At 32.9% G+C, this 17727-nt stretch overlaps 2 protein-coding genes and 1 long non-coding RNA gene across 4 annotated transcripts in view; 1 reads left to right on the top strand and 2 right to left on the bottom strand.

Annotated features, from left to right (window-relative positions):
* LOC110267470 overlaps nt 1-11606 on the top strand; it is a 20312-nt gene extending 8706 nt beyond the window's left edge. The window contains exons 2-3 of the long non-coding RNA XR_002355123.1: nt 7157-7162; nt 11596-11606. This is a non-coding gene — a long non-coding RNA (uncharacterized LOC110267470). The remainder of the gene's footprint in view (nt 1-7156; nt 7163-11595) is intronic.
* On the bottom strand, nt 6454-11229 carry LOC107623348 (uncharacterized protein YNL011C). 2 transcript variants are annotated; one of them, XM_021113092.1, is made up of 13 exons: nt 10821-11229; nt 10609-10741; nt 10324-10420; nt 9886-9929; nt 9516-9672; nt 9285-9356; nt 8721-8804; nt 8423-8524; nt 8178-8225; nt 8015-8092; nt 7670-7795; nt 6995-7087; nt 6454-6884 (listed from the first exon to the last, which is right to left on the bottom strand). In XM_021113092.1, the coding sequence occupies exons 1-13, from the start codon at nt 11116-11118 to the stop codon at nt 6753-6755; spliced, it is 1464 nt and encodes a 487-aa protein (XP_020968751.1). In that variant the 5' UTR covers nt 11119-11229; the 3' UTR covers nt 6454-6752. The 2 variants fall into 2 exon arrangements, with proteins under 2 accessions (XP_020968751.1, XP_016181052.1); XM_016325566.2 differs by lacking the exon at nt 8015-8092 and having other exon boundaries at nt 10821-11226.
* On the bottom strand, nt 13799-17460 carry LOC107621699 (U-box domain-containing protein 7). Its single transcript, XM_016323718.2, has 2 exons — nt 16693-17460; nt 13799-14771 (listed from the first exon to the last, which is right to left on the bottom strand). The coding sequence occupies exons 1-2, from the start codon at nt 17172-17174 to the stop codon at nt 13919-13921; spliced, it is 1335 nt and encodes a 444-aa protein (XP_016179204.1). The 5' UTR covers nt 17175-17460; the 3' UTR covers nt 13799-13918.

Raw genomic sequence — 17727 nt, 5'->3', positions numbered from 1 at the left:
AGATTTAATATATTTAATTATTAATATATTATAATTTAAATACATATCTAAAAATAAAATTATTCAAAATTTAAAATTTTAATTTTAAAATTATAAAATAAACTTTAAACCATCTAATTATTAACTAAACCCATACAAAACACTCAAAGAAGTCATCCTCTGTGCACATGGAAAACCTCAGAGGCGCACATCGAGAAGTCATCCTCCGCCGTCGTTCATCCGCGTCACCTTCCTCTTCTGCGTTCATCCTCGACGCTGCCTTCCTCCTTCTCGGTGCTCATTCACAACGCCATATTACCCTTCGTTAACACTCATCTTCGTCGCCGCCTTCCTCCTCCTCGTTGCCGTTCGTTCGCATCAACGTCGTCACGCCGAAAACTTACCTAAAGTTTGGATGGGTCTCTAACACCATTACTTTTTTTTATTATTCTGTATGAGTTTTTTATTTTTTTGAAATAAAAAATCAAATAAGATGGCCCGAAAGATTTTCATATATATTGGAATGTTAAATTATTTTTCATGTGTAATTTCTGTATTTTGGAAATATTTTAAAAATATTTTCTGTATAACTTTATAATTTTAGATGTGTTACAATTGTTTTTTAATATTTAAATTTAAATTTTAGATTTATGATTTTGGATGTGTTTCAAAAATATTTTCTGTTTAACTTAATAATTTTAGATGTATTACAATTATTTTTTAATGTTTAAATTTAAATTTTAGATTTATGATTTTGGATGTGTTTTAAAAATATTTTTTGTATAATTTAAAATTTTAGATGTGTTACAATTAAAAAAAAAACTACAATAGAAAATATTTTAGTTTGTGTATATAATTATATTCGACCATTCATCACTAGAAAGTCATAAAACAGATCCTGCATTTTATCAAAGGTGCAATAAGTACGAGATTAATTTTTTTCTAAATGCACTGACTTTGAATTCTTTTTTTTCTACAGATACAAATTGGAATATTGTAGTAGAATAAAAGAAGGAAGAAAATGTAAAAGAAGGAAATATTACAGAGAGAAGAAACGTAAAAGAAGGAAACGTAAAAGAAGGAAATAATAACTAACTATAAGGTGGGTAGGAAGTTATAGAAATTTTAGTTTGAGTAAAGTATCGTTTTTGTTCCCAACGTTTGGGGTAAATCCTATTTGTGTCCCTAACGTTTAAATCGTCCTATTTGTATCCCTAACGTTTGTAAAAGTGATTCAATGTTATCTTGCCGTCAATTACACATCATAAGCGCTTTAGTTTGAGTTTTAAAAATCTCTTTTTGAAGTTAGAATACAAATGTTTGGGATAGAATCGATGATCTACTCCGAAAAATAGCTCATCAAATGTTGAAACTAATTCCTACAATATTTACATAATTCACTTTTCTAAGGACATAATTGAATATAAACACAAATAGTGGGTATAATATTAAAATCGAACACATCCAAGTGAGACCTAATTGAGAATGAATACATTCAAGTGAGAATAATTGAAAAATATAATCTGATTTGTTAGTATAATTGATAGTAGGATAACATTGAATCACTTTTATAAACATTAAGGATACAAATAGGACGATTTAAACGTTAGGGACACAAATAGGACTTACCCCAAATATTAGGAACAAAAACGATACTTTACTCTTTTAGTTTTTAAAATTTAAATTAATTTTAATTATAAATGTATATCCTACAAAATAAGAATATGTTTTAATTAAAAAATAATTAAATAATATTAAAAATTGACCAAATACTGAATTTTATTGTACAAGTAGCATTTTCTATATCCAAATAATTCTTATCCCTAAATTATCGTACATGCCTAAGGTAAGTTATACAGTATTCACTAGAAAATAAAAGTTTCGTTAATACTAATGAAGACATGTATTAACATTGAAGGAAAAGTAAAAGAGTATCTGGGTTCCACTTCAGTTAAAAAGCTTTGATCAGCATTGCCACCAACCACCGTGGGAGCCACCCCCCATGATGGTCCATCACTCCATCAGGTGAATAGCACGGCGGTATAGTGTCCAAAAACTAAACAACAAAACATGGTACCCACTGAAGCCCAAAAAGGTAAGTTGATTTTTTATGGGGTTCAGTTCTTAACAAACCCACTAAACCACGCAACCCACATAATGGGCCCTAGTTTAGGTTAATGCTCCAACACACGAGTAATGGCCCACTCTAAGGACCCTCTTGCCCTTTTCTGCTGCCTTCAACTTTATCTACAAAAACCTCCATTTGTTGTTTTGTTTCTTCACTAATTGTGGTTTTTCGTTTATTTATTTATAGCCGTCCATTTTCTCTTTTTGATAAGGATAAAGCTCTCTAAAGTCAAATTAGAAGGTCATGCGTTCAATCAATGACTACATTAATTATATGTGTATAAATATTGATTAATTCACTACAATTCTTTTTCAAAATCAAATTTAAAAAAATTTATCACCATATAAAAAATTAACTATTATATATTTGTATATAAATATATATTATTTAATTTATTTGCAATATATATTTTATTTTTTAATATTATTTTATATAAATAACTTATTTAATATTTTTTTTGTGTATAGATAATATAGTTGATCAAATATAGAAGGAAAACCCGTAAAAATTGACGGCTGATGTGCATGAGTATTATTAGAAATAAACAAATGTTGCATATTGACAAATTGTCAACCATAATTAAATTCTCAATAATTAGTTGACCTTCTAGTTTATGCGATGAAAATCAAAATCAATTTGATGCATGCAGATTATGGCTTCATATAAGTGAAGAAAAATCATTTATTAAAGTTGTTCAAAGTTTAATCAAATAAGCTAAAGAAGCTCAAGATTGTATGGTGTTTTTTAGAGGAATCTGAACATGCATGGTCAAATGAACAAAGATCAAGTTTAAACTGTTCTTTGATCGTTCAGGCTAAGAAATTGAAACTACTTATTCACGTATATGTATGCTTGGTAGTTTGGTTGTATTCAAACCAAAAGTTTGTTGTAAATGTAACTTGTGCGTTTACATACATATTGTAACAAATTAAAACTTGTATTACCGTAAATATGCAGTGACTAACTTGTTCACAGTAGTTAGTGTATAAAGATTATTAAGAGATTGGTACGTATTTCATAAGTACTATCATTCCACAATGTAGCTAATTAAGTTTTTTAGTGTTATATTTTTTAGTTGTGTACTAAGTCTATTTGTTAATCTCTTTAAGATAACACAATTTTATATTTTTCTATATTTTCAAAAAAATAAGAGATTTGTCATTAGACTATGCTACTACCAAAGGGATCCGAAACAATATTTTCTGCTTTTCCTTGTGATTTTGATTTCTTGGTTTACATTATATATATCCAAATACTAAAAAGAATAAATGTATTATTTATTTCAAGCCACAATGATTACAAAATTCAAGTTGAGCACTAATTATCTGCTAGCTTTGGTTGTTGAGCAATGCAGTGCTTGGCAGCTAGACGACCATATATATATGTGGATAAACTTAACTAATAATCTAATCTAGGAGTATGACTTTGTAGTTGTGGGACTTGTGTCCCCCAATTTGTGAAGGCAACTAGACGATCATATATAGTGAACACTACTGTTTTCTTCTTCTATGTTCCAAATATATGATGACTAGTGAGTCAAGTGTTAGATAATGACTAATGAATGAGTGAGTGGCCGTTTACATTTCAGGTAACTAATTTGCGATATAACTGCATCTCTGAGAGAATGATTTAATAACCTAATACAACAATTAGTGTTATATTAAAACTTTTGAAACTTGTTATTTTTATATGACTCAAATGATAATTCATGTAGCCAAATGATATAGTGAATAATTTCATACTCATTTAAAAAATAATTTAAAATAAAGCAAAAAAATGTATAAAATAAGAAAATAATCAATCATGAAGAAATATCTTTTAATATATATTTTATATTTTACGTATTTAATTTATTTTTTTAATTTTAAATAAAATTTCGATTTTTCTATCTCGAAGTCTTTTGACACCATTTTTGTTATTTAAATATATTTGTATGTTTCAAATAAGGTTTAAAATTCAAATTTTATGGATGCAAAATAATAGTAGTATGTACTAGAAGAACTTATTCCTAAAAAACGAACCAATTCAAGTTGGATAGTCTGAAAAAAAATTTTCAATTTTCAAAATTTTAAGTTTTTAAAAAGCAAAAAGATCAAAAGTAACATTAATCTTGATGAAGCTATTATAAATGAAAATGAGAAAATCCCATTCCCATTATTCATATAGGAAAAGAAAAATGTCATGCTAAAACGAACACTTAGAGAATATCGCGTTTTCAGTTATCTTAATTCCTTTTGATGACCAAAACAATATTAGGTGCAACTCTCTCCTTTCTTCCATTCTCATAAGTCCCGTCGCACTTCACTCTTTGAAGAATACTGTAAGTGCCTGCCAATGGATAATGCAACCGTAAACATAACCATTATTATTATATATTATTGTTTCTTATATTATCAATCTTGTTTCTCTTTCTGCACGTAGCCATGTTCTTTTCTATGCTTTGTTATATATTTTCCCTTCTATTTCTTGTTCATCCTGAAGTATGTACACATCGATCCATCCAATCCATCTATTATGTACATTATAATCATTGTTTTTGGGTCGTGGTCACTCAAAATACTAAATTATATTTAATTTAGTACTGGTGGATTTCAAGAGGGATTAGTACTTTTTAATGTTTTTTGTCATTATTTAATCAACATAAATACTAAATTATATTTAATAAATAAATTTTATACATTTATAAGTGTAAATTTTGAAAAAATGTGAATGCAAGTCGTATTGATTTATGTGTGCAAAATTCTAGTAAATATGAGTGCAAACTATATATTTTGTGTGTGTAAAATATATATAAATATAGATGTAAATTATTGTTGGCTAAGTACTGACAAACCATAGTAATATTTTCTAGTAATGTAGCATTACTCAAATTGTAGTATGACTATGCTATACTGACTAATGTCTGTACAAGTGTTATTAGAAACAGAATTACATTTTTTTAATTTTTGTTATACTTCTTTTAAGTAATATTTAGAAAAAAAAAGCATTTTAGTAAAAAAATATCATAATGATGGTAATCACCATAGTATAGTTATATTAAAATGAACCAGTCATTGATTTAGTTATTGATCCTTTGTTAATCATTAGTATGATTTCCCTGCATGCATGTACTAGTTAGTGGCTGATACATAATAGAATGTTTGTTGAAGGAAGGATGTCAGAGAGTGAGGAATGTAAGGAGATGAAACGAAGTAAAAGTGATGAATGGGAAGTAGCAGAGTGGTGTAATCTGCCTGGAGACCTGCTATCAAGAATTGCAAGCTATTTAGAATTGATAGACTTTCTGAGTTTTCGCAGTGTTTGCAAAGAATGGCTCATCCCTCCCTCAGAATACAACCCTTCAGGCCGCGAGCTCTGGTTTCTCCTCTATGGCAACGGTGAAGGCTCACACTGTTCCTTCTTGAAACTCGGATCTCCAAACTCCGAAAGACTCTACACCGTCAACTTTCCAGAACTTGACGGAGCCACTTGCCTTGCATCGTACCTAGGATGGTTGCTTCTTGTGCGGGAAAGAGCAATGTTTTTCTTCTGCCCTTTCTCAAGAGCCAAGATAGACCTTCCAGATTGTCCCTTCACAGACCTAAGCGAACATGTTGCTGCGTTTTCCGCTGACCCTACTTGCCAAGATTGCGTAGTGGTTGTGGTTAGCCGCAAGAGTGAGGTAGAAATGGAGCTGCACTTGCTTCGAAGGGGGAACAAGGAGTGGCACAAGCATTGCCATCGTTGTGGTCGTTCCACGCTAAACACAGTAAGTGGTGCTGCTTTTTCTGAGGAAAAGTTTCAGTTCTTGGACGCGGATGACGGCTTGGTTACCTTCAATGCTGACAAAAGCAGTAAGTCATGGGCGAATTATCGTATAGTTAACCATGGTTCTTCCAAGGACGTGGAAGCCTTGGAATATCACGTACGGAAAAACATGTTTGGAGTCTTGAAGATGGGTCAGAGGCTGGGCTTCGGGGGCGGTGAGGATGATGTTGTGTCCATTTCCATATGTGGCACCATGATCCTCGGAATACCGTGGCTTCATATCTTAAGAAATGATAGCGTCATTCTCAGTGAGACCATTGTGCCTGATCAGCAACATGTGGCTCTGGCTCGTCAGATTAAAGGGGTATGGATTCAACCAAGATATGTTCAAGTACCTCCTGGCCTAACCTGGTAGTGTTAGTTAGATCATCTCTAGTTCAGTCTTTATTTGATTTGATTATTATGTCAAGTTTCTTAGTTATTTTCATATTCCAACATTGGATTATATACTGTTTTGCTCGGTTGTTTCAAATGATTTATGGTGAAGGATTTGAGAATTCTTTTAATTTGGATTTCATTCAACTTCCAAACATTTAAGATACACTCAATTGAGATCTGCCATAATCAAATAAGATTAATGTATGCGACATACATACACAGCACTGCTGTAAATATACAAGACTCTTTAATGTTTCTCCTCCTTTTTTTTCTTTTATCTTAAACTATATCATCCCTACATAATCAAATACTTATGGCAATAAACATTATATCATGTTTTCATCGAATTGCTGTACCTTGGATGGGAGGAAAAATTGTTCCAATATATGATTATAAATAGGCAATTTTACCTAGAAATCCTTCAGAGGAAAAAAATTGTTAATTGTAGCCCCTTGTTATATCATCTAGCATCGATTAATTCCTTGACTCTCGACTTCATGTATCTGTCAATTAAGTCAGCGAGAGCTCTTATCAACGACTTTGGGTCATATATTATACCCACTTTGGAATCACGTAGGGAGTCAACAACAATCTGCAAAATAAGAATTGTTTGAGGATCTCAAATAAAAGTAAATTGCATTAAAAAGATTATAGGTTGTATTATCCACTCAATTTTGCCTCGAGCAAAGTTGGTATACATACCACATCAAATATTCCTTGGGCATTCAATCGGTCAACATCAACTGGAACTGAACTATTTCTTGGCACCAAAATGGTATTGATATACTGACTCGGCTGCATAAAATTATTAATGGCAGAAAAAATCTTGTCATCACATTATGCATATTGTACTGTGAATTTTAGGTTTCAGTTTCAAAAGTAACTGATTTTTTATTTCAAGTAAGATTCTACACACATCAAATACATCATTTTTCTTCGAAAGAAGCAAAACACCTGAGAAAAAATATTTTTCTCAAGCTTTTCCAGGCATCCATCATGTCGAACATGTGATAATAAAAACTAATGCTAAACAAATCTATCTATAGTAGTAGTTAGTAAGTACCAAAGTGGAAGTCCTAACTCATAGATTTTTATGTAAAGTTTCTTTAAAATTTCAATAATAATTGCAGCAACAACAAGGGGAGAGTAAACTACATATGACAATTCATTCTGCAATAGCAATCATCATATGGAGCGATAAGGGTTTATTAACAGTATACCACTTGGCACTTGCAACAGGGTAAAAAGCATGCATTCAAATAAAATGAAATTGGCACTCTTTAGTGAATTAATCAAAGACTTATTTTGAACCAGAATAAAAATAAAGATCTCTGTTTGGCACCAACTAGCTTCAATTGTGAAGGAATTTCCACTCACAGGATTCTTTAGCCGATTGCAAGGATCTCCATATGTTCGATTTAGAGCATCCGTGATGGCAGTAACAAAACAAGAAGCCGAAAACCCATTAGTCTCCCGGTCAGGTGTGCCATTTAACATAAGTACCTAACATTTAAGAAATAAAAATAAAAATGAGTAGAATTTTGGAAAAGAATGCATATATTGCTATAAAATTTCAATAAAACAAAAGACCGCCGCTAGAATTTCATGCATTGGAACAAATTCACGCCACTAATAGCACTATGGCTGGACTTCCATATCAAAGCACAGAAACTTATCACCCTTTTTGTCTTATTGCTCAGCAATCAAGAAGAGCCGGACTACCTTAATAGCTTGTTTCTTCCAAAAGAGAAACAAATGCTCTCCTTGCAAATTGAAAGCAATCTTATCAAGCCTAAATTCCTAAAATACAAACTGGATGCAAGGCTCATCAGACTAAACATTAATAGGCAAAGAAAACATATATAATTACAAGATCAAGAAGTACCTTGAGGCAAGACCTTGACGAAATAATCTCCCCAATTCCCAATAAGACCTAGAAAAACTTGTTGATCAGTGATCATCTAGTAGGAGAACTAAACTGTGTAAAGAAGAAAGATATGTTTATTCTAGCCAAATTATAGATTAATCCACATAATTATGCAATGTCTCAAACAAAATAAAAGATTATGCAATGTCGCTTCATGAAGAGGAAATAGCATACTTTTTACAAACTACTTCTAAGAATCTTACCAACGAGGGACAGATTGAAGTGAAAAGGGAACCCATGGCATATACAATGCAGTCCACATTACTTAACTGCTCTAATACAGTTGCATTAGGTGAAGGAAAGACCTATTGAAAAGATATCATGACAAATGGAAGTTATAATTATAAATTGCTCATAAATTATTAAATCAATAGCAAAATTCATTTCCTAAAAAAAACTTCTTATAAAAATGAATAAAAGTTGCACTTTGTCAAATATATTCTTTTTCTCTTTCCTAACAGAAGAACAATTCTAATAAAAACAGCACCAAAACAGATTTACCTCATGGAGCAAATTTTTCCCCTCACTTGACATGTAGAAGACACGTTTTATTTTTGAAGGAAGCGCTGGAGTGGAAAAGCTATCCTACCCACAAAATGATAAAACTTTAGTATACAAGAAATATAAGATACACAGTTTTACAATATTACATACTAGATCAACCAACCAATCACAATTTTGTAGTATGTCAGTTAGTGAGAATGACAGAGAAAAAAAATTAGTTTGGAAGCTACAACTTCACTAGATTTTATATCAGGAAAGCATTAAAGTAATAGAGTGACTAATTCTGAAATTAAATATTTTCTGAAATTTAAACCAAGTACTCTTGTTTGTTTCAAACTCAACTAACATGTAAGTTAATATTTTCGATGCCTTTATTGACATGTTTACAGCATCAGCATACATTCCACATCATTACAACTTAAAAAACACCCTTCCTACATTGATATTACTTTCAATAAGAGTCCAGAGATTTAAGTCGGACAATGTACCTCAGATCAGTAAAATTTTGAGCAGAAATACTGTATTGATAAGCATAATCTCTCAATACATACAAAAACATACCTTGTTAATCAGCTCTGTCGTTCCCCTGGTTGGATGAGAAATTTCATTTTGTCCCCTTATAATAGTTCCATCCTAAATGGATATTAGAGCATAATGTAAGAAAAAGCAAAACAACAATTCAAATTGTGAATTTTCTTTGAACAGCAAAGAAATAGTTTTCCTCTCAGAACCTGAATTTACTCTCAATGAAACCAAAGCAGAATTACATGATTAAATACACATGTAACATACCCATAATTCGCACCCTAAGGTAAGCCTGTCGTTGGTGGAAATTACAGGGAGAACCAGGCTTTCAGGGGGAATATCTGAAACACGTGAAAACAAAAATATTGCAGCATCCAAGGACCGAAAAAATATACGTGCGCCTGCAAAAAAGAAATTTCCGATGCTGCATGGTTCATAAAAGTCAGTTTAAATTGTTCTTTTTTTCACACACCAATTGCAATTGCCAGTTTCCAAAAATTTACCCCAATTACATAGGCATTATATCATATCAGATTCTAAAGCAATTAATTTTATTGGTTAGGTAGGAGGATGAGAAAAATGGCAAGAAAATTTAATAAACTACTACAAACATTTAGCTGAAGTAAAAATAAAGGACCTGCCATTGCTGAAACAAAATGATTCTTCAGCCCGGCGTAGAATCTGCAAACACCGAAATGGAAGGCCCAACTTTCAAGGAAGCTCACCAAAAAAGCATACAATATTGAAGCACGTTATATTTTTTCTTTCTTCTGTAGTGTCGATTATTATAGTGATTGATTGTTACTATGACGGGCATAATAATATATTTTGTCTAAAAATGCAAAAGAAGACATGATACTCAACTTAAGAGAGACTTTTGAACCAAAATTACAGACACTAAAATACTAGACTACAGTTTAAGAAGCAACAACCAATCTCAGAAACAAACGATTAAAAGTAATAAAAAAAGGAGACCATACTTTATAACATCCATATTCATATAAGAAATGTTTAGCAATTGATGAGTATGAGCAGGATTAGAAAGAAAAGAAGTACAACTAGTTGTAAGAATCACCTGACTCTGAAAATAAACAAGAAAAGATCGAATAGTCTCCCTGTAAGGTTTCGAAACACCTTTCCATAGTGTGTGATCACCTTCCACAATGGAGTACCTATACATGTCCCAGCAGCAGTGCAGAAAACACACATTACAAAATAGTTCTCATAAAAAAGTATGCAAAAAATTTGGATAATCTTAATCCCCACTAATATAGCGCACACACTGCGGCAATATATGTACATAAAGTTAAAGAGAAAGTTCAGTAACTAGATTGGCATTGTTAGGCATAAAGGAAAGCACCATTCAGATTTAGCTTTGAGTGGATCAAGAGGTAGACGATGACCAAGCAGATTCCGAACTGCAAGAGCTTCAGCTGTGCTCTGATCAGACAACCTCAGACACCTCGAACGTATGTCTCCAACAGCAGGACCACCTGACAAACGCACACCAACTCAACCAATCAAATCGGGAGAAAATGAAAATAAAAATCGCAAAAAGATGGGAAGACAGACCAAGGACGCGAACGATCTCGGCGGTGCTTCCGCCGTCATCGGAGACGGGGAGAACGTGGGCGACGCGGGTAGTGAAGGTCTTGAGGTCCTCGACGACGCCGTTGAAGGCAGTCCCGCCGGAGAAGACGAGGAGAGCTGGCTGGGGAGGGGGAGGGGGAGGGTCAGGGTTGGAGTAACAGCGACGGTGGCGGGGTGAGGGAACGGAAGCCATTGAAGGAGGAGAAGAAGAGGAAGAGGGAAGGGGAAGAGGGAGGGAGTTAGAGAAGGTGGGACCCAAACCCAACCAAGCTTCCGCCATTGTTCGCGCGTCTTCTTCACACTTTACAGATATCGCGTCACACTGTCTTTCGGATCCGATCCCACTCCAAACTGAACTAACGGTTCCGATGCGTTTTTGCGTTTTTCAACCTTTGCCCTTAGATTTAAGAATTTAATTAAGAATTAATCACCACCCTTTTCACTATACAAATTATACAAGAAAATCTCTAATCCCTAAAACGCGCATCTTATGGCACCTATAATTCACGCGTCTCTTATTAGATTCTCTAATCAATCAAAGCGAATATATAACTTTCTTTTTCAAAATGATTTCGTTTCCTTTTTTGAATTTTCTTACCTTCTCTTTTCGATCTCTTTTGTTTGTTTCTCTTTTCCTTATCATTCGCTGTTTACATACGTTTCTCTCTATGTTCTCTTTCTCGTTTTCTATTATTTCTGAAATCAAGCTCTGAAAATCGTTTTGAAAATAATGGATGATTCAACTTTAAATTATCAGTTGAACCAGAGCGAAGTAGATTTTGAATTTGAATTCAATGAAGTTCGTGAGGTGTGGTTTAATTTCAATTAATAATTGAATCTGAATTTAAATATAGTTAGTAGTTTATGATTGTGTAGCTGAATAATACGTGAACTTTGTTTGTGAAATTTGCTGTTCATTGTTCCTTGTTTGAATTGAATTTAATGTACTAGTTCTGATGAATTTTCTGCATTTTATATCAGGGGTGTAAATAAAAAATATTTGGGTATATTTCAGGAAAGTTTGGGTGTATTTACAGTTTATGACTTTTCATCTCACTGAAGGTGAATTGTCTTATTGTTTTAGTTGAATTGTTTTAGTTTCTGTTCATTAATGATTCATGAATCTGATTTTTGTTATTTTTTATGATGGTTTTATAGTTGTATTTGCATTCTATAGTTTATGCTTGTTTTAATATGGTGTATTTTGGGTGTATTTTGCAGCAAATCTGTGGTGTTGATGAGCAGTTTGTATCCAAGGTTGGGATGATCTTTAACACCCTTGAAAATGCTGCAAAATTCTACAAGGATTATGCGAAAATTGCAGGTTTTTCTCCAAGAGTTCGGAGTACAAATAAAAAGGAAAACGAAATTAAGAATCAATTGATTACATGTAGCATAGAGAGAAAATGGAAATTGAAAATATCTCTGACCGAGAAGACAAATCCCTCGGCTAGATTTGAAGTAGGAAAGTCGAAAAAATTTTCATTGTTTTGAATCTAATCAAGTGGTTGAGGTGTGGTTCAATTCAGAAGAAAAAAAGTAGCATTAGAGGAAACATTTTTCTGTATTTGCAGCAAATTTGGGTGTAACACGAAGATATTTTGGTGTAAGACGAAGATATTTGGATGTATTTGTGAGAATTTTGGATGTATTTTTATTCTGATAAATTCTGCATAACTTAAAACTCTTCCTCTTCTTCCTCCTCATCTTCTGTTCTTTTTTTTCATCATCATCACTATCTTTTTCTTCTTTTTTCTTTTATTCATCTTTTCCTTTTTGTTTTACCTTCTCAAGTTTCTTCTTGTTTTACTATCTTAACAAGAATAAAAACAAAAAAATCAAAAAAAGAAGAAGAAAAAACACATAATGCTGTAAAATTCCTTGGAAGAGGATGAATTTACATTCATTTAACTAAAAGAAAGAAAGAAATAAGAAAAAGAAGAAAAAAATGCAGCATTAGAGAAAATATTTTTCTGTACAAAAATGCTATTTGTACACTAAAATCAGCCACGAAAATTAGCCACCAATGTATTTGTGTATAAATACATGTGTGCGTTAATTTATTTTCAATGTATACTTGTATTCTAGTATATTTTGGTGGCTGATTTTAGTGTGCACGTAGCATAACTCATTTCTGTATTTGCAGCAAATTTGGGTGTAAAACGAAGATATTTGGGTGTATTTTTATTCTGATAAGTTTTGCATAATTCAGAACTCTTCATTTTCCTCCTCCTCATCTTCTGCTATTTCTTCTTCTTCATCTTCTTATTTCATATTTTCATAATTCTTTTTGGGAGGAAAAAATCAAACAAAGAAAAAAATATATATATAATGTTACAAAATCAAAAGAAGAAGGAGGAAAAACACAAATAAAAATGAGAAGAAGAAGGAAGAAGAGGAGGAGGAGAAGAAACGCGAAGAAAAAATGACTATTATGGTTTTCTTTAGTCCAATTTTTTTTAGGGAGATTCGAACCTATGGAAAATTATGCCATTTGAACTATAGTTGGTTGGCAACTCTCTAGTCCAATTATATATTTGTCTCGCATAAAAATATTAAATAATATAACACAAATTAGTTCTATGGGTGAAGAGAGAGTATAATTTACATTTTTTGTTCTGAATCCAAGAGATGGACTCTTGAGATGAAATTTTGCTATTTTTACGTGTAAAAAGTTGAATAAATTCTTGTAGTAATTTTTGATATTTACACTATTATTTAATTTTGTTTTTCATATTTTAATTTTTTTATTAGTATTTTAGATTGAATTTCGAACACTAAATTGAATAATGACCTAAATTTTAAAGATCACTATGAAATTTACTCTCTAAAAATTGTTTTCAAAATATTGGGAGGAGATCATTACTAACATTTTACATAAACAGGTTATAGAAATAATTGAAATAATTTGTGACTTAAGACTTTGAAGTGAAATTTGCATTTTGTTATCAGAAGACAAATTGAAAAAAGACATTGTTTGATTTCCATTTATATTTGTGGACATATACAAATGTTGTAGGAGTATCTAACATGTACCTCAACATTATTAGCACGAAAGAGAAAATTGAAAAATATGAAAATTAATAAGGCAAACTCTTAGAACTAGTGCTAATAACCAATGACTTAAATCTAGAAGAGTCTCCAGCAGCATTAGCCCTGTGAGTAATAATCTCCATGTTCCTATGCAAGCTTTGTTTAACCAAACTCTTCATCATCTTCTTCCCTTCCGTTGCTTCTCTTTGATTCACCGGTGACCCCATCGATGCAAACCTCGGTGTTTGTGGCCCCGAATGTGGCCCCATCTTGGTTTGCCTCTCATCCTTGAACCATTGCAATAGCTTCAATGCTCTCTTCTGAGCCAAAGAGCTTCCCAACAGAACCACTTCAAGAAGCACAGGAACAATGCCAGCCTGTGCCATTTTCTCCCTTTGACTTGAACTTTGATGCGCTAGGATCATCAATATATAAACCGATAACTCTTGGCATTTCGGTTTGTCTTCCCATGACAAGATCTCAATGAAGTTCTTTGGCACTAAACAACTATTCTCTATTGCTTTCTTCCCCATCATGCTCACTAACAAGTTCCCTAGACTTGCCAATGCTTTCTCTGAAGTTTCTTTTCTTGAGGATAGTTCTAATAAAATAGGAACAATCCCACATGAAACCAAAGCTCCCGCGTTCTCTAACACGCTTGAAAAGTTGTATAGGGCACCCAAACATGATGTTTTTGTGTCTAAGCTTGATGAGTTTGACTCAAGAATGTGTCTTAGTGATGGTAGAAAGTCCAATGAAGGAAAATGGAATTGGGTGTTTGCTAGTGAAGACAACGATAACAGCAACTCAGAAAATTCATTGATTGTTGATTCATCTACATTGTCAACTGTGTTTGGCAGCTTGGATAATATTCCTGCCTCCACTATCATAGCCTTGTTCCTGAAGAAAGAAACAAAAGACATGTCAGAGAAAAAATTATCATTATGAATTATTAATTGTAGTAATTCTTCGTTCTCTATCATGGTATTTGAAACATGTGTATCTAGACAATCTTTTAGTATGCAAAAGACGTTTTTGAAAGAAACATGCTTCAACGAGGTCAAAGTTAGGTTAGAATCGAATACTTTGATAGCAGTTATTCTACAAAGTCAGCATGAACAAGTCAACATCGATCTCTAAGCTATGCATCATCACCTTCCCACCTTCTCCGGTCCATTTTTTCTTCCTTTGATCGATGGGAGTGATGCGATTATAGTACAAAACAATAACAATGCCAAACCAACTAAATAAAAAAGGTACCTTATTACATATTATTATTGAAGTCAACCAGGATCTCAAACTAATATATGTGTTGGAAAATGTAGGTCAACAAAAAGACATGAGTTGTTCGAAAGATAATAAAGGAATCTGATCAACTACGCTATATTTTAATAAATTATTTATGAATTTTTACGACAGCAATGTCGCTTCAATATGAAATTTGTCCCCTAGTAGCTCATTCCACAACCAAGCAACTCAGCGCACATTTTGGCCATTTTTTTAAATTTATTAATTATTACCAACTACAGCATGGTGATGTGCTAGTGGGCTTTTGGGAAATTTGATCCGAAAATATTGGCTAAATTCTAATCTCAGATTTAATGCCATGGATCCGAATACATTTATTTTTGTATAACTTCCATATTACTAACAGCCTGTATAGGAAAACGTAGCTCTGAATGCGAGGTACTGCACCAAACTCTCTAGTCTCTTCCAATTGAGATGTTAATTTTCCTTTCTTTTTATCAACAAATTTTTTCCCTCTAATATTGAATGAAGAGTGGTAAGGGCCAGTAACTTTTGTGTTTTGTAATTATTAATTGGCCACTAATAGTATTTTTAATGGTGTGGGATTACATTCAATTTCATTCACTTTTCTTTTGATGGTTAAGTGTTGGCTACAAAACAAAAAAATTGCTGGAAGAATGCTAGGGGCCAGCAATTTTGGTGTTTTGTAACCATCAATTGGCCATCAATAATGTTTTTAATGGTGTGAGATTACATCTAATAGTGGAAGATTACTCACTTTTGTTTTGATGGTTAAGTGCTGGCTAAAAAACACAAAAATTGCTGGCCACTGAACTTTTCCAAATTGCTGTCCCCTAAACTTTCTCTTAAAACCAAGGTGGCTGTGGTAACTGTGGAGTCATGAGCCTTACCCGCCAAGGCCAATAACCACTTTGTGATTCATCAGTCCTTGTCTATGCTCTCTAGAAGTCAAAATATGCGGTTACTCACAAGCTACTATTGCTCCACTCTCACATTTTTTATTTTAAAGTATGATTCAAACAATTTAATTAGGGGAATGAAAAAATATATATATTCTAATACTATTAGTTCACGCACTGATTACAAGTTAGTGGACCTTAACCTTGCCCACAAATTCAATAACTTTGCATTTTTAGAGTATCAATAGATTTAAGTGATTCAAAATTTCTCTATCATTCTCTACCACTAATCTCAACTTAACAGATTTTACTATCTATGATAGCTACGAGTATGGTAGCCATACCTAACAATTCATTAGACCCTAAAACTCATGGACACTCAATTAACCAATAATATGATCCAAAGAACCTATGAAATGAAATAATGAATAAGCAACCATAAGCACTCAAAGATGAACTGATCACAGGTAATGTTAGGAAGACAAAAAATACCGCCAGAACTTGTCTTATTTAGCATTTATTAATTATCGTAACAATTAATAAATGCTAAATAAGGCAAGTTATGATTGTTTTTGGCTAATTTTCTTTGGTTACTAAACATTTTCGTAATGAAATATGAAACATTTAAGAAACAGAGATAAAAAAAAACTTACGTGTAAGTTCCATCAGCAAGGTGGATCAACGCCACCAACGCCGCTCTGCGACGGGTGGCCACGTCGGAAGCCACCATAGAGACCAACACAGGCACCACACCGAGTTCTGTTATCAACTTTCTAACCTTCAAATCTTCTTTTGCCAAATTTCCAATATCCTTGGCTGCCACCTCCTTCTCTTCCCAGCTTCCAAAGTGAAGCTTCTTCACTGTCCTCTGCAACATGATAGCAGAGTCCTCCTCTTCTTCCTTCTCCTCCTCATGCTTCTCCATGACTTGAACCGTTTCAACAACTTTTTCGACCTTGTTATTGTCGTTGTTGTTCTGCTCAGCTCTGTTTCTTGGTTGGTTTCGGCGCTTTCGTGTCGCTTTTGATTGGAGGAACCTTCTGATTCGTGCAAAGAATTGAAGCTTTATGCTAGACAATACCCAAATAGAATTAGAAGAAGAAGAAGATGATGATGGAGGAGGAGGAGTATGCATGGTTGGTTCGTTAAGGGGGAGAGAAAAACTGAGATCAGAGGAGAGAACAAAAGAGAGAGTTGAGAAAAAAGTGGTTGGGGGATTTGGTTCCTTTTATAACTGAGTTTCTGTTTGTGAGTTTGGAGACAGAGAGAAAACAGAGAAAGAAGAAGGGAGAGAGAGAGAGAAAGTGAATGAATGAAAAAACTAATACAAGAGCTCTGTGATCTTAAAATACAGTGCACATGCAATTGAACAGTGCTGTCCCATTTTTATGTAATTATGAACGATACAGGATCCTCCCTCACGTTATTCTTTTATTAAGTGAATGGAATTTAGGCACCATTTTAATTTTAGGGCCTTCATTAAATATATTCATAAAATCGTTGTTGTAAAGTTAAAAGATTTTCGTACCTAAACTTGATATACGAGTGCCAATTTGTTTATTCGTGACCATGTTTGAAACTAAGATATCAGATGCACAACAAAATTTTTGGTAGAAAAGTTGTTAATACTCCATGGTCTGTATTTGGCAAAATATCACTAACTTTGAGTTTGAAAATTATTTGGAATT

The sequence above is a fragment of the Arachis ipaensis genome, chromosome B10 (genome assembly GCF_000816755.2).
Source record: "Arachis ipaensis cultivar K30076 chromosome B10, Araip1.1, whole genome shotgun sequence".
NCBI classification, from domain to species: Eukaryota; Viridiplantae; Streptophyta; class Magnoliopsida; order Fabales; family Fabaceae; genus Arachis; species Arachis ipaensis.
Note: the sequence above shows the minus strand (reverse complement) of the source record. Positions and strands in the feature narration are given on the sequence as shown.